A 21,198-nucleotide genomic window follows, 5' to 3' on the forward strand; every position below is an offset into this window, starting at 1 on the left:
CGTACGTGCGTGCCTCTGTGTGTGCGTGTGTGTGTGTGCGCGCATAACTAATGTGTCTTTGTCTTTCCCCGTGCTTTGTGGGTGTGTTCTTTTATTCTTTCTGTTTCCGGCAGAACCAAGTAGATGTTAAAAACGCTTATCTAAAAACGTGCATCAGTTATTCAAAATCTGAGAACGTTGTGTGAATTCAAATATGCAATCAGAGAAGCATAAAATAGGAAATATATGTGTAAAATATATTTTCATTGCAAAATGTGGAATATGAAGCTAGAAGCCACTTGCAAACAAACAAAAGAATGTTCGCAAACATACGAAGACAGGAACGAGGTGGCTAAGAGGTCTAAGGGAAATAACTGTGCTTTGTGCTCGCATATCGAAGTCATGGGCTGCTTACTTCCCTTTAGTCATGAAAGTGAAAGCGGACTTCTCCAGATAGGCATTGCTTTCTCCAAGAGGAGAGATTAGATTATAATAATCATTAAACTAATTGTATTTTGTAACTGACGAATACATCTGTAACGTACAAAGCATAGTTCGTGTTTTTGAAGAGGGAGAATGAGAGAGAATGTGTTTGTATGTGTGTATTTTAAATTGCTTAGGAAATTAAATAAATACAAAGGGCCCTTGGTGATTAAAAGACTTTCTTTTCGTACCACTGCAGCGAGAATCCCTTAGTTCAGATCTCGTCTCGGGACATTCTCTATATAGACATCTGTTTACAGGGCTTACTGTCAGGGGGTTTCTCCGTATACTCCTGTTTCTTCTCTCTCATAGTAGTGAGAACCTCTAGGTGGAAGCACTGTACCTAACTCTAACCAACCAAAAAATAAATAAAATCCTTATTTTCTTTCTCTTTTACTCTCCTTTTGTCTTGGTTTTCGTACACAGAGGTCCACTAACACATTTGCCGTATGATTTAATTAATTCAGCAACATGATAGTGAACGACATCAGGTGTACACAGGAGTCGGGGTGAGGAAGTGGCGGGGTACTTACCTGAATCTGTCTCGCTGTATGCGTCCTGATAAACAGTGCCCTACTGCGTCGTGTGATGCCTGAATTACTTAGCGATTACACGATACTATGCTGCCTTATAATTTGCAAGTCTGAACAAAAAGTTAAGATCGAAAAAAGGGTTCATCTGTTGACTGGCTTTTGTTTGGCTCTGGCTCTACACTCCCCTCAATGTTGGTCTGACAGCCGACGGCAAACAGAGGTGTGAATGAGACAAATCAATGAGTGTCTGTTGTGGTGTTGACACGAGCTGTCAGCCTGGAGGCAGCACACAATACACCTGTGGCATTGTTGACATGAGGCAGCACACAATACACCTGTGACATTGTTGACAGGTTTGTCGATTTCAGCAAATTTTTCAGATTTCAGAGACACTGTCCTGGCCACAGCCGGTCTCTAACTCATGGGATCGATGTCTTTGTTGTTTCACCATACAACAGAAATAATTGCCGGCATCGTTTTTGATAATCTCATTGTTGTTGTTTGGCAGTCGATGCAGATGATTTGTGAAGGCTCTGGACCGGTTGCTTTACTTACCGAATCCTTTTGTCATCACAAAAAGTTGGAGATTTGAAAAAGAACAGAAAGCCTCAGGTCTAGGCTCGTTGACACTGGTGAGAGCGATGAGGTAAGAAAGATAAATTATTGTGTAAACATTGCCAGTCTCAACTGGTTTGTTGTGCCACGAGGTTTTCCCATATTTTAAAGAAGAGTTCCATTCCTGCACATTAATGTTATGAAGAACAAAACACTTTTCCATAAAAGAGTTAAAAGAAATGAATGGACACATAGCGGTACAAATTTGAACCTAACTGTACACACGTGACTGTTTTTACATCTATGCCATATATCCGTATTACCACATAACTCTACACGCTAACACACGTTCAGTAATATTATGAATGTCCGCTTTGGTAACGGGAAAGTGTGCACAAAATAAAGTTGAGAACCTTACCAAAAGAAGCATCAAAATAACAAGGATATAGTAATAATAGATATTTTATATAGATATATTACGACCTACTTTTGTAAATATATGTGCCAGCATAAGAAGTAAAACACACTCAAATATATATATACACACATACACACTGAATGTAAGCGTGAGCTTAAAAAACTTATACATGCATAAATGTACACTTATATTTTAATTTATATTTTCGTTTTCGTGCTTGATACGAGAGTGATTTTTCGATAAAGAGGTGCCACACTCTTCAATAATCTTATGTGATGAGTGACCGTTGCTGTCATGACTTCCTCGCCTCACTGATTATTCAACTGCTGTCGTCTGCTGTTGGAAAAATATTCAAAGTCTGTCGAAAACTTCAGCCCAAATACGGCCTTCAAAATGTCATGAAAATAACGAAATGGAACAATTAAACCAAATGATATGTTGGCACAAATCGACCTGTGATGTGCGATAGATTTTCCCTTAGCTTATCTTAGCTTATGTCACTCAACTGGCAGAATAGCTGGTGTCATGTGTCACTGGCATTCTATCAACGGAGGGAAAAGTACCGACGGAGAACTTTCTTGCAGACATCAGCAGGTAGGCGTTACTGACACAATATTAAAGTATATTACATGTACTCGTGGGATGGGTGATGTCAGTCATCGCTATTTACTTGCGGAAAACACAAAGAGTGCAAATATTTTACATCCGTTTTAGAAAAGCATCTGAGAAACAGCAACCTGCAACACTCTGCATCTGTCAGTAGTGGACTCGATATCCAGGCTTGGTGCATTTATCTGGGATACATAATAACAACGATTTGTGCAAATGTCAGGAATGGATCCAATGATACCCAAGATTTGTGCATCTGCCAAGGACAGACTAAATAATATCTATTTCGCAGAGAATTGGGAAGCCTCATATCGAATTAATGGAGAACTTATTGGAGGAAAATAACTACTAATAAACATTGAGGACAAGCAAATGGGAGAGCACTACAGACACCCTAGGTTCAGGTGCCTACAATTGTCCTCCCACTCCACCGAGTTGTTGCAAAAAGAAAGGGAGGGAGAAAAACAAATTTAAGATCATGATGATGATGAAGAAGGAAAAGAACAATTTAAACGAAAAGGATCAAAAAGAAAATTCCCTGCAATTTCAACAACTCTTCCTATTTATTTAAATAGTGGCTTTAACGGTAATAACCAGAATGCTTTAGACTTGGGATTAATATATTGTTTCTTAACCAGACAAATCTTTTGTTTGACTGCCAAACATGATCCAACATTCGTCCACATTTGTCCTGCTCAGAACAGCCTTTCAGGATATGAAGCAGTCACTATTGCTACCAACTCAAAGCAGCTGTCGTCAACAGTCGTCAGCTGCTAGTTGCGCCTGAGTTGCTGTCGCGGACATGATGTGGGAAGCTCCCGGAACTGAACGTTCGGGACCAGACTTCAGCTCCGGGCTGTCGGCTAGACGAGACGGCGATTGTGTCGGGAGCTACCCAGGGAGCAGAAGATGCATGCGGATCGCCTTCCCTCCAGATCCAGGCCGAGGCACGAACAAACCTGCCTGAGGTCCGGAAATTGCTGCACCTCTGCAAAAGCGCGGGCTGTACCCGGCTAACCTTTCCGCGCGAAACCCGAGCTCGCATCTTTTGCGCGCGCGCGCGTGCGTGCTATCGAAAGGAGACGGGAGGAGGAAGGGGATTTCTGGAGGAGGCGCTGTTCTCGACGTCACTTCCTGGAGGTTGGAAACGTACACCGCAGGGAATGGTCCACAGAGACAAGACGCTGAACACTACTCGCGGCATCGACCAGCAGAGCGCGTGCCTGGCGACTGTTGTGCACGTTGCAGGGAGGACCGCGAGGCGCAGCCAGTGATGCCCTGGCTTCCAACTGACAATGGAGGTGACATCTTGTCAAACGGTCGCAGCCGGCGAGTAGCTGACGCGGAAGGCGACGAAGAGGACAAGATGTTGTTATAGAGGTGGGAGGGTGAGTGAAGGGAGAGCACGTAGCTGCGTTGGCAACGTGTGCCGCTCTATCTCGTCGCAGCCTTCCCGATGGACTTTGGTCGCGGATGATAATGAACTTTACTTCAACAAGTCCCTGCCATCACCAGGCAAGAGCTTGACCAAAAAAAAAAGTCGGAAAGTAGATCACGGCAGACGTCACATCAGGCGGGCGAGCTATGGCGGCCTATCGAATGACGGGATGCGATTAACGGGATTCATTTCACTGTATTGGCGAATGTGTTGCTATTAATTTTTTATCCCCTTCAGTAGAACCGCTGTAGTGAGTGCGTTCTCATGCCAGCTGTGACGAGATCGTTCGTGCTCAACACACAAACGTTTGACGGCCGCACGTGCAGTCAGAGCGTTCGCGCACAATTCAGAGCGCGGCATTTCATGACCCACTGCGCTTGCGCAGTGCTTGTTGGATTCGATGTCTGATCTGTGGTGCAGCAGCAGCAGCAGCAGCGCACGTGCGCATCAAATAAACAATGGACGCGTGGCTTGCACACGACTGCTGCAGCTGTAGCTGCAAACGTGAAGGGAAAAAACTCTCTGTCCTCTAGCTAACCACCCCAGCCGCCAGGCACCGTGTGGCTTCGCACCAGAAGGGAGGGTAACGTGGTGGGGAAGGGTGAGTGGTGGTGGTGGTTGTGATGGTGGGAAGGGAAGAGAGAGACAGGTTGTCACTGTCGTAGTTTGCACAACAGTGACGCAACGCATTATTCCTCTACCACCTCTACACAGCAAAGCGTTGCCGCTAGCAGGTTCGGTTCTGTAGGTCACATCCGGGTCTTGAACCACGTGAACATCAGCGCTGCACGTGCCTGCTCGGAGGGGAGAGAGTGTGCGGGGGTTGCGGCTGTCTGTGGGAGAGACAGAGCGACCTCATTCCGGACAAACACGCCGACTATACGACTAGCTGCACGTGCGCCATAGAGTAACACGAGACGTCCATCATCTTCCAGCTACAGTCCCAGCTTCTATCTACATACACACGAAAACCACAGTTTAGAAAAAAACATAAAACTGGATGATAACTGGTATTGGCATGTTATTGCAGGAACGACAACTGTGTTCAGCTAGGATCATCTGACGGCTCTGTGTTTTTCCCCTTGTCGCTATGGGAATTCCATCATAAATCATTAACTTTTACGACACGAAAAATGTGAACTCGACAGCCCGTGACTGGAGTTAACAGGTGTGACTGGGTACACACAACGTCGCGACATCAGGATCGAGCCTGCTGGTGACGTGCATCATGACAGACAGTCCATTCGTTCCTTCATGAGTGTGTGCTCCTGTTATCAGCACGACAGGCTGTGCGTCACAGTCCATTGCCACAAGTGTGCGTCACGTTCCTCTACAGGACGGACGGGCTGACGACCCGTTTGTCACCAAGTGTGTGTGACGTTTATCCACACGACAGTCTGTTCATCACCAAGTGTGCGTAGCATGTATCGACACGTCAGACGGACTCTAAAGGCGTCACTGTGCGTTCAGCTGGCGCACCGCTCCTTGCAGCGCTGCATCGCAACTTACATCTCTCGCCCAACCGTGTCGCCCACACACGCAAACACACAGACAAAAGCGGCCGCGTCTCTATTCTCCTGTTGTTCTGTGGGTCTCGGCAAAAGACACGCCAGGAGTTCATTTTTTTGAAGCAAACAATCAAGAGGGCGAGTTTCCTCCCTTGAGCCACCAAGTGTCCAGTGGTGCTGCTGCTGCTGCTGCTCCCTGTCGCCAGCTGTCTTGCCATGGAGACGGCCACGCGAGTGTGCTGATGCGTGGAGGGGCTCCCCTGCCCCCACCCACACCCGTGCCAGAGACGCGCTGAGTGTTCGGACGACATCGGCGCAGAAGCTGCTGCTGTTGCTGCTGTTGCTACTGCTGCCGTTCGTTTGTCGTGCGGGTATCGCGTTTGTCCACGTCGTGGCCTGCAGTACCCTCCCCCTCCTCCTCCACAACCCCATCCCCAACCGTTCTTTTGTTAATAGATTTTTATTTATATATTTTGCGAGGAGATAAGCCGCGGTGCTAGCAGTGTGTGAACTTTGGCGCCCGCGCAAACCGTCGTGCAGGAGAGAAAACAGCGGTGACCAGCGTTTGGCTGGCTCCGTCAACGTGGGGAGGGCGGTGCAGCACTAACTGCTGAGGATGGAGCCACCGTCAAAAGCTGCACGTCACACGGACCACTCGCGCTGTGATGCTGTTACACGACGGATGTACGACGAGATCTAAAACAAACATCAACAAAACTAAAAAAACAAACAAGAAATTTTAAAAGTGAAGATTTGAGACCACCTTGGAGTTTTCGTCATCACCGTCTCTCAGTCGTCGTGCCACCATCTCGCGGAGCCTACCTGTGACAGACCTCAAAGGCCAGAGAGTGAGGACATGACCTGAACAAAGCGAACACATTGTGTTCAGTGTGTACTTTGTGATGCAAGAACACGCAGGATATACGTGTGTGTGCTTGCTGTCTGCGGAATGCGTAGCTGCAGTGGTCGGATAGTTGCGGCAGCGCGATTGAGACAAGAAAAGCCAGTGCCTTCCACAGGAGCAGGTAGTGCTTACTCATGTTTACACGCCTCCATTCGCAAGATAACATGTTTACGTCGTAAAAACCTCAAACCCGCTGGCCGCAGGAAACAAGGGCAGCATGGGACAATTGTACGATAAAGTCCAGTTTGGAGGTATACATTCTCATATTCATTCCACTTCATTTTGACATTCCTTTCACTTTCACACTTCTCACCTTCCTCCCCACACCACCTGGTAATGTGCGCGCGCAAATGTGTGTATGTGCTGACTTACTTTATTTTTAAATTTCTTTAACGAAAAACGAAGTTTAGTTACGTCATTGTATGATTTCGTCACGATGTGCTACGTTCAGATGACGCAATATATGACGCAGTCTATTATGACGTCATAAAGAGCTGACTATTACAATGTCCGGCTTGTTGACTGAGACACATTTATATTGTCTTCAAGAAACATTTCTAAACCATTAGCTTTTCAAATAATGTCGTGTTCAAGGGTTGATTCCACAAGAACAAAGAACAAAGTTGTTTGTCACTTCAATTTTTTGTCTAATTGTCGATCTCATGGATACTGCGCAGTGTCTTCGTCCCCATTATTTGCTGATTTAAGCCCGTAAACACCTTTCACACAAAATGGCTCTCCATCATTCTGTCGGTTTTTTTTTAAAGCAAAAATGTTGTCTGTTAAGTATATTGGAAGCAGCTCACTAAACGTGATGTACTTTGTACACGGTTGTTCAAAACTGTGCTAACCACCTTGTCAGACATGTTTTATGGTGTTTATGGCATGACTCCGAGCCCAGCGGCAGAGATACAAACATAGGAGCACAGAATAAACTGACTTAATGTAGGTCAGTCCAAGGGGAGATGCTACAACCAACAGCCAAGTCCTCGTCCCTGCAGTCTACAGACGTATCCTGTTGTTTATTGACAGACGATGGTGTCTGTTGGACATTGAAATCAAGATACAAGATTGACGAGAATATTAGCCAGAACAGCCTCCAGAGCTGACATGAGATGCCTGTGGCACAAAAATTCATTCCTCAGTTGACAACTGTATTGATTCATTAGCTGCAAGACGAATACTTGAAGAAGGATGTGAAAGAACAAGGATGACGACATCAACAAAACCGACACGAACACGTTAATCACTGCAAGAAAAACCAATCTCGAGATGAGAATGTTCATAATTACACCAGAAACAATGTCGGACCTGAATGTCAGTAGAAACATTTTAGACAGAAGCTGAGAAATGATCACCGCTCACTCGTTACATGTGGTATCAACGACATGCAGAGACAGAAGAGAGCGATGAGCAGAGATAAAAGGAGCACCACATCTCACTAGCAATTTCCACATGGACACAAATAAGCGAGTGTGGACTTGGCCGTAAATCTGAAACCCTTCCCGCGTGTATGTTTTGTTGTTTACAGAATCAGAAACAACGGACTATCTCGATGGAGATAAACTGATTCTGTAAACAACATAACATACATATTTACTTTCTTTGCTAATTTCAGTTTGTGGTTTGTTTGTGTTACTGTTGTCGTTAGTGACAAGGCAGTTAGCCGTGGTTGATGGAGCATGGTTCAAGCATCTAGGGTCTTCCATCTTTCTTTCACCATTTAGCAGTTCTCCAAGAAATATATACATAAAGACAGCCTCCAGCCAGTACATATCTGTTACTATAGACGACTGCTACTGGCGTTGGTGCTGGCGCTGGTGTTGCTGCCACATTATTCTCTGTCTCTACCTCCTCCTCGCTTTCCTCCTGCTTGCCCTCATCCAGCAGATGATTATCATCCCAAATTCCTCCTCCTTGTCCTTTTCGTTTCTGTGGACATGTAAAATAAAACGGTGGGTGCGATAGTTAATGCACGGAAATAGAAGCATCTGCCTGTGGATGTGTTGCGGCACGATGGAACAGTTGAAAGAGTAAAACAAACTATTTTCTTCTTTTCCTGCTGCCTTGTAACCTTCAACGTGGAGCAACAAACATGTTTACGGAATCCTCCATTGTCAGGATGAAATGAATAATACTGTCTTTGTGCACAACGGCGCTGGTGTTTAAAAATGGTCTGGCTGAGGCACTGGAAAGAAATATTCTTCTCTTTCTGTAAAACGTCTGTTTATATCCTGCGCCATATTTTTTCTTTCTATTTCCCGCTTTGCGGGCATATTCTCATTAACAGACCTTTTTAAATTACCTTTCTGCTCGCAGAAACAGAAATTAGAACGTTGTGTATTTGTAGTCTGTGCGACTATCCCATTGTTTGTGAGCGACTACAAGCACGCACGCGCGCACACACACAAACACACTCGCACGTGCACACTTCATGTTTTTGTAGTCATCTTCCGTTTCCTTCAGCATCAGATCTTGCGTCGTGCGTCACAATAACGCAAGGAAATGCGCGTGCGTCAATAGTTCCGTAGACGTTGCAGCAGCAGTGCAGCAGGTGTCGGGGTCCGCGCCAAGAAAGCGAACACCGCCATTAACCGCCGGCCCTCATGTCAGGAGGAAATAACCAAACGAGTGCGCATGCTCAAAGGAAACTGGTCCTGCTGGCGCCTGCCTGGTCGTCAAACACCCGCTGATGACGTCGTCAACGCCCATAAAACCCGTCATGCACCATTACCCGCCGTCACCATCACCTTCTCTTTTTTCACTGCCGTTGTCAGACAAGAGTGGACAAGGGCGGGGGGAAAGGTGTTTGGGGGGAACAGTGCACTTTCCACCAAAGTGTTTCCACTTCTGAACAATTTTCCGTTACCAAGATAATAGCGAGGTCTATAGCCTCCAAACTGTTGTTTTTAATCAGTCGTGTCCTTTACTACCCGGATGCCGGCCTGGCAGTGTGAGATAAAGGCCTTAGTCGTCACAGACCTGTCTGCCTGTTGATGCGTTTGCCAGTCTGGTCGCAAACAGGGGAATTTCCCCGCCATCCAGACATTCGCGGCATCACAACTTTTAGCCAAATAGACTTTACTGGATTAGAATCCAACTCACCAAGGTAGTGTGTTAGAAGTTCATAGTTTACAAAAGAAACATTACCAAAGTGTTATAGTGAGTGTGCGCTTGTGTCTTTGTTCGTGAGAGAGAGAGAATGTGTGTGTCGTTGTATATGTGAGAGAATGGTTTTGGGTGTGGGTGTGAGAGATAGAGTGGCCGCCTGTGTGTGAATCTACTCTTCAGTCTTTCACCGTGTATCAGCCCCGGTCTGTCTGCCAATATTCCCCTTCTCTTCCTCCCCAAGTCCACAGTTTGTTTTCTCCGCTGACATTCTAACCTTTCGGTGATCTTTGAGCGACATCACCAAGGCGCTAAGCACATCTCTCCCTGCTGCCGCTCAAGATCTGTGGTCCAGGCGTGATGCTGTCGGTGACCTTTCAACTTCGAGTAAAGACAACACTTACTGACGGCGCCTCCCATCAACTTCGTACAAACCTCGCGCTGATGTACACAAGCACAGACCACATCGAGGCTGCACTGTCCTCACTTCCTGTCTCTCCGATATCTACTATCACACACCCCATCCTCAATTTTCCTAATCATCTCTGCTCGGGTTTTTCCAAGTCTTCAACAATACAAGTCTCATACAATAACCGTGAAAATATTCCTGCAGCTGCCCTTTGATCCCATGGCTGTCAGAACCTTGTACAACATCATTGCAAAGAAGTCGATGAAGTAGCAGGGGGGTAGCTGCTTGTAGTTGTCTCAGAGTTTTAATTATTTAGCAAGCTTAGCGCTGCGACACAACAAACTTTGGTGTCGCCGCCTTTGGTGTTGGGATGTGAAAGTGTCTGTGAGTGCGGCTGCACAGGTGTGAATAATTAATGGCCTGCCTACCGTCTTTCTGCCCACAGTTCCGCATTTGTGTATCAGTGTACTTAGCCTGCGAGGACACGCACCCTACCTAATACATCACAGCAAACACAATGCCGACACCCACAGAGGAGTTTGTGTCTCTGGGGATCAATAAGCTTTGGATAGAAATGTTTCTTTTTGGCGAATCCCTGGGGAGGTCTTGGAGTAAGGGAAGCAGGTTTTGTGTCCTGATATTTAACTGACGTCCGTGTTGTAGAATTATTAGGGTTCAGTAGCTAACAGCATCATGTACAGTTCTCTCCTCGCATCTTGTCAAGCATGTGTATCCCTAGTACAGTATGTTTAGCATTTGTACATAGTGTATGTTCCAACACTTCTCCTGGGTGTTGCCTTTCGTCATCCACACCGATGTTATCTCGATTTTATGATGTTATATATTCTTGTATGGTGTTTGTGGGTGTGATAGTTCTTTTCAGTTCTTATCTGTTGTTCGTGAGTGAGGTTGTTTATCAATTTTTGTTTACTGTGGTGTACGAAGTTGTGGTCTACTTTGTCTGCTGGTTGCGGATGCGGGCTTTGGTGTGTCTGCTGACTGCTGAGTGGTTGTGTCAGCTGTAGCAATCAATAAATTCACTTGGATGTTGCTGCTGTAAGTAATTATCAACAGTGGTAAAGTAAACAGAATCAAATCAGAGCAACGAATCTCACTTGCGTTACAGTGCATCCGCAATTATAGAGACATACGGACTGAGTGACAAACGGAGAAACAATGAGACAGAAAGAAGTAAAAGACGGTAGGGAAAGAAAAACAATTAACGAGAAAAAGAACACACGCACACACAATTTCAGTGAAAATTGTTTTTGATAATTTCTGATGATGCTGCTTTGTCGTGAAGATGAATTGTGCTCGTTGTTAAGACTCTCGTCTTACGTGTTGTTGTTGTTGTTGACTGCTGCAGACCATGACATCGACGACCTGGAGATGCAGGTGGTGCGCTACAAGCCCGAAGGCCTAGACACGCTGTGCCGCAACACAAAGTTCAGCAGAAAGGAGCTTCAGATCATGTACAGGGGCTTTAAACAGGCAAGTAGACCTGAACACCACTTCACATTGTATGCAACACCTTCAGATCAGCGAGTGTAACTACAACACAGACTCACTTTGTATACAAAAGCTTTAAACAGCAAATTAACTAGATTCATATTATGTACAGAAGATTGAAAAAAAATCGAGTGAATCTACAATGCAGGTTCACATGTTAATCAGGGACTTCATGGAGGCAAGTGTCACTAGAATACAGATGAACATTGTACACCGGCGCTTTCGACATCAAACAAATGTAGAATACAGTTTAATTTTATGTATTGTGTGTTTAAAACTGAAGTGGGAAGGTTTGTTTTAGAGGAAACTTCAGTACGTGCAAGATGTGCTGGTAAGTAAAACATTAAATAAATAAAATCTGATAACCTACATGGTGATTGGACATACCTAGTGGGCGAAGACGAGGTCAGATTGTAATTGTGTTTGTTGAAGGGTAGGTGAAAAGAAATGGCAAGGATCAGGGGTGGTGAAGCCCTGGTCTCACTCATTCCTCGCTCCCATCCCACCCACCACCCCAAACACACGCACGTGCTCAATCTCCCAACCAAGTGAGAAATCCTGTTGAGTTTAATTGCCTTCCTTTGCTTCTGCTGCTCCAAGCCACTTCCTTTACACTTCAAACGAGACTATGGCAACGGCGAACATCTGACTTTGTCTCGGTCTATTCTGTTGTTTTTTAACGATAGAATGGGGATTTGGAACTACAGCAAAGTCTAACACCTCTAACTACACCACATCTCAACCACTGGGAACTACAGCAAAGTCTAGCACCTCCTACTACACCACATCTCAACCACACGTCCCTTGCTTCAGCTCCGTGCTGAGGCTGGACCTAAAATCTGTAATAAGGGTTTTTTTGATGCAATCGTTGATGCAAATGCCAAACATGGACATGCAAACGTTTCCAGAAAAGATGACCTGTTAATCGTGTGGCCTTTTTATCCGCCGGCCTTTGGAGATCCTTTGGTGATTTGATGTCTCTGTTTAGAGCCGTCGTGATGAATGTCGCTGGTAGATGGCGTGTGGCACACGCACTTACAGAAAAAAAAAGTTTTATCTGGGGGCTGCAGTCCCCCTGTGCGCAAAGCTCAAATTGGTTTTCGAAACTTAAAAAGAAATTCTTTGAATGTCGAGATCTCAATGAAATGTCGTAAGGGAGAATTTCGCAACTCGCATGTTTGTATAAGACGGTTGGCAGTAACCTTTTTATTTTGTAAGCCGTGGTGTTTTTGCACACTTATTTACACACAAGAAAAAGTCAAAAATATCGGAAATCATTGATCTTTAAAAGTCTAGCGGGGTATATTTTTTTAAATAATGTCTGGGTAAAGCTCAGTGTAAGATACTAATTTTTCAAAATCTGAGTAAATACACCCTTCCGAGATACACGTGTTCAAACATCCCCGCGCACAGAAAGCTGTCAAAAAACACAGACGCCATGTTTGTCCACAGATGCTCCTAATTAGCATCTGATCTCAGCTGCCACTTGCTGTAGCCTTGACAACATCTACGCATCTTTACACAGTTCTGGTATCTCTGTTGTTGGCCTTTTTCTGTAAAAAATATATTTAAAAAAATAATAAAATGAAAAAAGATGGAGAGCATGGTGCGAATTCCTGACGATCGATGACTGTCACAAAGCCTGAGCCAGATGTTTGCTTCGGGACATAATTAAACAACTGATAACAGTTTTTTTTAATGTAGATGTTAGTGTTAGAAATCAGACGCAGCACTCCCCACCCGCCTTAAAAAAGTGAATAAATAACATCATTCAGAGCGGAGTGACAAAAACAAGAACAAAACTGTGAAAAAAAAAATTCTTTGTGTGCCAGTGTTTATGAAGTCATTTTTGGAGTTTCACGCTTCATCGTACCCGGGTCTTCTTTTCATCGCCACCCCGGCAGAATAACAGCTGAGCGAGGCCCTCGGCGCCTGTGTGATGGAGGAGCTTTTAGTGGCCTCCTTTCATCTGGTGGCCAGCAAACAATGAAACTATTTACCAATTTTTCACACGGCCTGCATTAGCCTAATGCACTGCATCAGAATAAAATATGCCGTTGACAAGATAGAGAGACGTGAAGGGAAGATGATAGGAGAAAGGGATGGAGATTGGGGTTGATGGTAGGGGGAAGGGAGGATGGAGGAGAGAGTGCGAATTGCTGTATGTAGATGCAGTTTAGCTTCTGAGGCAAGTTGAAGCTCGTGGCGATGCAAAGGAGGGAAGTCTGTGGGGTATCGGGTGGCGGGCAAGTGAGAGAGCTTCTCGTGGTGGAGACTAGCCCCAGGGCTCCTCCTCCCCAAGGCGCATCCATTAGTGCCAGAATATGTTATGAAGACAGTTGCCGCCTCACATGAAGCAGGTTCCTTCGTTGTGTCATTGAGGGGTCTGGTAGTAGATATGTAACACACACACAAACAAACAAACACACACAAAGGCAGATGTAAACTACCTGCACGTCATCGTCAATGGATATCAAAGGACGAAACTGTCGATGTTGACAGCAAACATTGCGAAGTCCAGTTTTTTGGCGTGTGAATGTGCGTACGTGCATGCGTTTGCTTGTTTCGTATTTGTGCATTTTTTAAATTTGGTTGTTTTCCTTTTGCTTGTGGTTAACTTATTCTGCAATCAGCTTTTGACCTTACCAGGCGCTATCACTTCTTTTTTCTGGAATCAGAATTAAGCTCCAGTCTAAGATCAATGTTGCTGGGCTTTTATCAACGGGTAATTCTCTTTCTTGTGGTTCATGCCAAGTCTGCTTTGAAAAAGGAAACTAATAAAGGAAAGTACTGGCAATTCACGGTCCTTCTTCCTGAAACTAATTGAAGGGTTTCCCACCTACTGCGCACAGCCATTGTACTCTGGTCCTAAAGCAATTTCAATAATTATTTTCTTGCCATTCTCTCCACGCTTGTCTGCAAAACGCTCGACGTGGTTTTTAATGGTCACCAATATGCTGGCGGCTTTGATGCAACATTTGCCGGTGCTTTTCAGAGACAGTTTGCTGGCGACGGTTTTACTTAATGGACTTTCGCCTCCAGAATTGCTTGTCCTACTTTGGTTTGCAGGTCAAGGGCATCCTCTGGGGATTTCAAAACTCTCCTGTTTGCGGTTCCCATGGAACTGGGTTGGTGAAATGACTGGAAAAGCACCTTCATAAAATAAAATAAACTCTGTAGAATTGTTGCCCCATTAATTCTTCAACGATTCTGTCTTATTCTTTGGACCTCGTCCTCTCTAACGCCAGTATTCTTCAGTTTGCTCATCTTGTCATCGCTAATTTAAAATATTATGGGACTGTCTTCAAATCCAGAATGATGGCGCTTCGACGATCCTGCTTACGAGACTGAAAGGTAACGCTTGCGACGAAACATCAGTCGACTACAGAACATGGCGGCTGGTGCACCGCCCACTGTGGCGATTGTAAGTAATTTATTCTTTTGCAGCGAAAGAGATTCAGAACTTTGATATCTATTATTTATGCCAAGCATCATTCGCTTTTAATCACTCATGCTCAGCTACGATGACCGGGCGAGGAAAAGCATTTTGTTGGCAAAGATGCCATGGCTCGCAGTGATGCTACTTCAACGTCGAAATGAAGGGAGAGGTGATAAAGTCCATCGTAAATCGTAGGCGGAACAGGAAGAAGATGTTGAAGAGGAACAGAGAGTGGAAGAAACAATCACTTAAGGCTGTGTGTGTGTGTGTGTTATCTATGGAGAAAGATAAGAAAATGTGTTTCTAGAACTTGCTAACCCTGGATACCCCATCTGAAACAATCCTTGCTGAGAAGAGAGAAGGTGCAGTGTCTTAGAGACAACTTTTTAATTGTATTTCTTCTGATCGCTGATGTTCCGGAATTACTGTTTGTTTTGCATTCTTCCGGAGTTCTTCCACTTGGCAATACTTCTGTCTTGGTGGGTTTGGCCACCACTTAATGACTGTTAGCTAATGAAACTGGATTTGAGAGTAACGCCTATTAGACGTTTACACACGGAGAACTTTCATTGTGAAGCAGCATTTTAGTCCTGACATCTTGAAGTCTGGCAGCAGAAACGTGTTTATCATCTCCTCAATCTTGGATCACAAACATAAACTTTCTGAAACCGATTGCGCCTGCAGTTCCATCAAAGTCTTGCCAGGAACTGACAACCTGCCTGGGGTCAGGCTCTGATGTACTGATAAGTACAAGACGTAAACACTTAATTACTCCTCGAGCTCATCCCCCCAGAGACTGTATTTTAGTGTAGTGAGGTCAGAGATTGTGTTTTCACTGTAGTAGTTTGCAGACCTTGTATTTTACTGTAGAGTTGTCGCGGAATTCACGCATGCGTTCCACTGTAGAAGAGCTGACGTCAGACATCTCGGACTGTTGGAGCGTTGACATCATCACTTACGTGTTCTCGCGAGTGTCGCGTGCACGAGACCTGGCCTCCTGTTGCCCAGGGTGGCTCGCGGCGAGTCGATGGTGTGTAAACTTGCTGGCGCTGCACTTGAGTGTTTACTCTCTTGATCCGATGCCTTGATCAAACGCAGAGGTGGATCCGAAAAAAAAGCTGTCGACCAATATTGCTGGTGTGTACGATGCTTAGGAAAAGGCAGATGACTGGTGTGCTTAACGCACCCTGCAGGCACCTTGCGGTGCTCAACATGTCCAGACACTGAGGTGAGGCATGGGGGAGGCATCGCGTGGGAGGGCGAGATGAGGGTCCCGTGCTTTTCACGTGTTAGTAAACGTGGTTTGTTTTGCGAGACATTCGGCAAAAAAAAGTATTTTTGTATTGCGATGATGTTCCTTTCTACATAAAGCCTCGGAGAAATAAATGGTTAAATGAACAAGCGAAGCAATGAATAAATAAACCACGCACGTGCAGATGAAAAGACGAAGGGATTGTCAAAACAGAAGATGGGTGCAGACGGGAATGTGGCATTTGGGTAGTTTGCTGATTGTTGCAGCAAAGTCTGAGCCTGAAGGTGTTTTCGCTGACTCCATAAAGAAGTGAGGAAGCTAGGGCAGGCAGCGCCACCTGCACAACAAACTCTGAGAAGAAAGCAGGGACTTGAATGTTACAGATCCCTGCTTCCCCTTCTAGCTCCCCTACAACCTTAAGGTCGTGGAGCTACTTCTATGTGTGTGTGTCACAGAAAGAGGGAGAAAGTTTATTGTTACAAACGTTGTAAATGTCTGTCTGTCTTTTATAAACAAATCTTTATCTACATGATGATGATAACGATTCCTGCCACTTTTGCTAGCGCTCTGTCTAAAGATTATGTCGTACAACTCTGGTGTAACTTCTATCGAAATGTTTTGGAGACTGGCAGATTAAACACCATTCACTTTACTACAGAGCTGACAGCATCCAGGCAAGACTATTATCAGGACAAATACACTTTCAGAGATAACCTTTCTTTCCTTCCCACTACAAGACAAAAATATATAGGGAGACTTTCTTGACCAAGAAAATAACTGAAAAATAAAACATTTGTCTTCAGGGACTAGTTGGTAAAATTTCTTAGGATTGTGTCAGGGAAAGATCATCTGGCCGAATTTTTTTTCTTTCGTTCTACATATTTATTTTTTGTTATATTATTGAATGTATTTTGTTTTGATTATTGTTCAACTCTATTTTTCACTCTGCCTCCTTTGAATTTCTTTGAATTATTTTGCGATACAGTTTATGAAAAGCCAAGAGGAAGCTGCTTTGAACGTCAGTGAGCATCTGTCACGATGTGCTAGTGGTCTCCCACCTGACATCTCAGTCACACCCGTGGTGCTAACAGGGCTGATTTGTAGCAGCCCGGCTATTTGTAGCAACTGCAAGCCCCAGGTGCGAGCAGCGCAATGAAGTCATCACTGGGTGGCCGCCATGTTGGCAGTCGTTATTTCGCCATGATCCGTGCCGAGAATATTCATCATAAAATACTGCGAGAAGCAGCAGTGCCCAGTGAAGCCGATGCTATTTCTCTACGCGTGTGTGTGTGTGTCCGTCCATCCGTCCGTTTTCGTACTCAGAGAGCGCAGAGTGTCTGGCAGTTCGGCTCCTCCAAGCACATTTCATTGAATGGGTTCGGGTTGCGGCCGTGCCTAGACATCCGATTAAGCTCCTAATGGGCTTCTGCAGCGTCTGGCCGCTTCCATCACGTGTTCTGTATTGTGGGGGTCAGGCCTGTGCCGTGCACCGAGTGCCCACCTTTTAAGCTTTACTGTCTCTGCAGAGATAGCAAAGGAAGAGTACCAAAAACTCCCTGTCTGTTCTGGTTGCGAGTGGAAACATTTGTCCCTTCCCCTAGGCTTTCACAAATGACGATAAACAAATAATACACTAATTTAAATCTTTATTGTATTTGAGGAAAATAATTAGCTTTAATGTAAATAGAAACAGAAAACAGACACACATACACGTACGCACACACACAAAGAGTGAATGGAGGACGGAAGAGAAGGACCAGAGTTGAAGACAACACCCACCCACCAACTCTACACTTTCAAAATAACGTGAGGATATCAAAGGTCATTAACTCAGTCCATCTCAAGGGAATCTGCGAGTACAGTTGTCTTCTCCAGAGACTTCAGACGACCAACGATCCGTGCGCTTGCAGTCCTGCAGGTCCGTCAGGTTCTACAACTCTCCTAAGTACAAGACTCGCCCACAACAGCCCCCCGCTAGCCCCCTCGCCCCCCTGTCCTCCCTTTGACGGGAAATGAGAGTGAATGCACGATTGAGAGAGCGGCATGGTTTATTCATCGACAGGCATAGGCCAGGCAAATCGATGTCGAGGCTAACTCTCGGCTTTTTCGGCCACTCGGGGGAAATTTCAGGCCGTGCTTTCTGCTTCGCTAGACGTCAGCGGTGTTTTGTTCCTGGTGTCTTGGACAATAAACCAAACTGTCTTTTTTTACACTGAGCAGGCCGGCCTGGCGACGGTCATGTGACGTGAGGCGTCAACAAAGGCCACGGTGTGCTAAGCGACTTACTTTTCCCTCCCTAGCCTGCAGCCATGCTTGAAGACGACGTCAGCGCCATCTACCTCACACCACTCAGTCAGCAATTTAAATCTTTCCTTTAGCAGACCTCAAGTGTTGGTGACTAGTCCCCTGTATTGTATACTGTTAGACAAAGTTCAAGACATTTAACGCATGTTCTTTCTTTGTGTCCAAGATGCTCCTGGGTCGGAGCTCGAAAAGACAGAAGAAAGTCGAAGCAAAAAAGAAAAAAAAAATAGGGGTGGAGAATCTCTGATCACTCTTTCGCGTTTCTCCTAAAATTGTAAACACTTTTGTTGTTTGTTTTTGACAACTTGAAGGCACCCGGGAGCTTTATGAATAGGAGGAAAGACAGGAGGAAGTGACGTGGTCTCAGTGATCGATGTCACCTGCCTGCCGAGTGTTTGCAGACTCATTTCCGTCTTTCTGTCCATTTTTCAATGTTATTTCTCAAAACCTTGCTCTCACCAGATTTTATCAACTAGAAAATTTTTTTTAGGCGTTTGTGCTATCAGTTATTATGGCTGACAAAAAGAAAGAATATTGATTACAATATTGCTTTGAGGATCATAATCGTGGAGCGCTTGCATCACGTAGTGTTGTTATGATGCTGGCATTGGAAATATCTACTGATTATGAGAACAGATATTATGATACTAGTAATGATAGTGAGAATAATTATGGCGAAGGCAGAAACCAACCCAAAGTATGGTGGAGTAATTTTTGTTCAGTTCAATTTTTGTGAAAGCAGTAGCTATTTATTTCTTAAAAATGTATCTACTATGGATGTAGGTATTTCAATGGCAGTAAAGGATGTTCGATGCACTAGATTATTCAGTTTTAGTAATGAGCCTTTGTGGTGATATGAGAAGAAATGATTTAATGTTAATAGCTGCTTTTCTTGACACTTTTTTCTAAATTCTTTGTTTAATTTTTTAATAATTTCTTAAATTAAAAAGCGTTGATGGTGAAAGCTATTGAAGATAGGAAATGGTGACTTCCAGGGGCATTTGAAGCAGCTGCCGAGGTGTGGGACTGGCAGTAATGTGACACATTTACTGTATTTTAAACCCCGTGGCCATCCATCGACACTCGCATCAGTCTTGGTGCTGCAGCAAATTAGACCGAGAGATAAAACGAGGACTTAAGCGGTCTGTAGCCCCGTCCTGCCAGTGAAGCCAGACAGACAAGATTGGTCAGCAAGTCCCAGGGGAGAGAAAAGATTCCGAGGTGGTAGGCTGGTCACTGGCATCCTTTTTTTCGTATCTTAGTTCCGATGGACTAGGCGGCCATCCTGTACCATAGCGACATGCACGACAAGCGATGACAGTTTTAATTCACTCACCGGGGCGACTTGGATTGTCTGTTGTAGTTTCTTCTCAGTACATATACAGGTAGCTTTGTATACGATGAGTATAGGCAAGAACGAGCATGGATGTAATCTGTAAAAGCGCATAGCATCAAATGATGCTGCTCGAGTGTGTTTGTTTTTTTTAATTTATTATATTTTTTCCATTTTCATAGTTGTTCATAGTTAACTGATCCGCTTTTATCGTATCCAATCAGGTTATTTGAATCATGGCCAGTCCCGTCTCCCACGGCCTGCAAACACTTCTGACGATACCGCACTTTGAAATCGCTCCCAGATAACTGAAACAGGCGCAAAAGGTTCACACAAGCTACATTTTTCTCGATCCCGAAAGCCTCTTCGCTGACTGGAAAAATTGTCAATTAAGACTTTATGGACACTGCGGGCCTACCCACGCTCTGTCCATGGCATGCCTTTAAATCAATGTCAAGGATGAGAATTCTTTAATCGGCGCATCGCATCCTTTCCTTGGTGCGGGACCTCTGTGTAGAGTGTGGGGAACCTTTTTCTCAATCAGGAGGCTTGATCGATAATCGATTTCAGCGGCTAACGTCCTTTCCCACGCCACCAGGACCATTGCCCTTATCACTGCGGGCAGTGTCATCTCTACAGCAACCACAGGACATTCCAGATGACAAGAATGTGCAAGAACTTGTAAACAAAGGTCTTATTTTAGATGAGACTCCCAGGTGATGCTACCCGTGAGAAGATTATCAAAGAAGTGGTAAGTGTTGTGTTCTGGAGCTGCAAATGACTCAGAGCTGGCGCTGGTGCCGGACTGAACCAAAAGGCATCTTAGTCCACTGGTGCCAAACGCTGTCTTGAGTCTGTCCTCCTCGTTCCTGGAGGAATGTTCCTCTAGGTCTCCGGCCGAAAAGTAATTCAAGTGGTGAAAATCCAGTTGACTGGTTAAACATTTCTCGGCATGCAAAAAAAGAACGGCTGGCGGGTATCTGTACCACTCTCCAGGATGTTTTACAAAGATTTTCCGTACTTTGGCTTCAGGATCCCATGCAATCGTCCTACGCATCCGTTAGTTTGAACATGATATGGTAATGTGTACGGCCTTTGATCTGGAGTAGAATATCTTTCATTAGAACTAAAGGGAATTGTGATCCTCGATCAAAACAAAGCCTCTAAAGGAAACCCCAATCTGGTGAAGATGGAGAGTGGGGTTTCTAAGATGGATGCTGAATCGATGTGTTTAAGAGGAATAGCTTCAGGAAATCGGGTAACTCCATCGACGAGGGTAAATATACGAGTGTGACCTTGGGTTTACGATGGCTTGATGGGCCACCCAAATCAATGGCTGCCCTGGTAAAGGGTTCGTCCACCACCGGCATCCTAGCCATGGGTACCGGAGTGGTCCGTCCTCTAGCCGTGGTTCGCT

The 21,198-nt window shown here is 44.9% G+C and overlaps 1 protein-coding gene across 12 annotated transcripts in view; it reads left to right on the forward strand.

Annotated features, from left to right (window-relative positions):
- Window positions 1-21,198, forward strand: part of LOC112563592 (Kv channel-interacting protein 4-like) — a 195,201-nt gene that overhangs the window by 162,028 nt on the left and 11,975 nt on the right. For 10 of the 12 annotated variants that reach the window (XM_025237698.1, XM_025237694.1, XM_025237692.1 and 7 more), the window contains one exon: window positions 11,311-11,435. In XM_025237698.1, the coding sequence (XP_025093483.1) occupies window positions 11,311-11,435 (125 nt within the window). Of the gene's footprint in view, window positions 1-3,440; window positions 6,679-11,310; window positions 11,436-21,198 lie in introns of those variants that run through there. The other 2 variants (XM_025237699.1, XM_025237700.1) reach the window with 2 other exon arrangements.

This window comes from Pomacea canaliculata, linkage group LG5 (assembly GCF_003073045.1).
Source record: "Pomacea canaliculata isolate SZHN2017 linkage group LG5, ASM307304v1, whole genome shotgun sequence".
NCBI classification, from domain to species: Eukaryota; Metazoa; Mollusca; class Gastropoda; order Architaenioglossa; family Ampullariidae; genus Pomacea; species Pomacea canaliculata.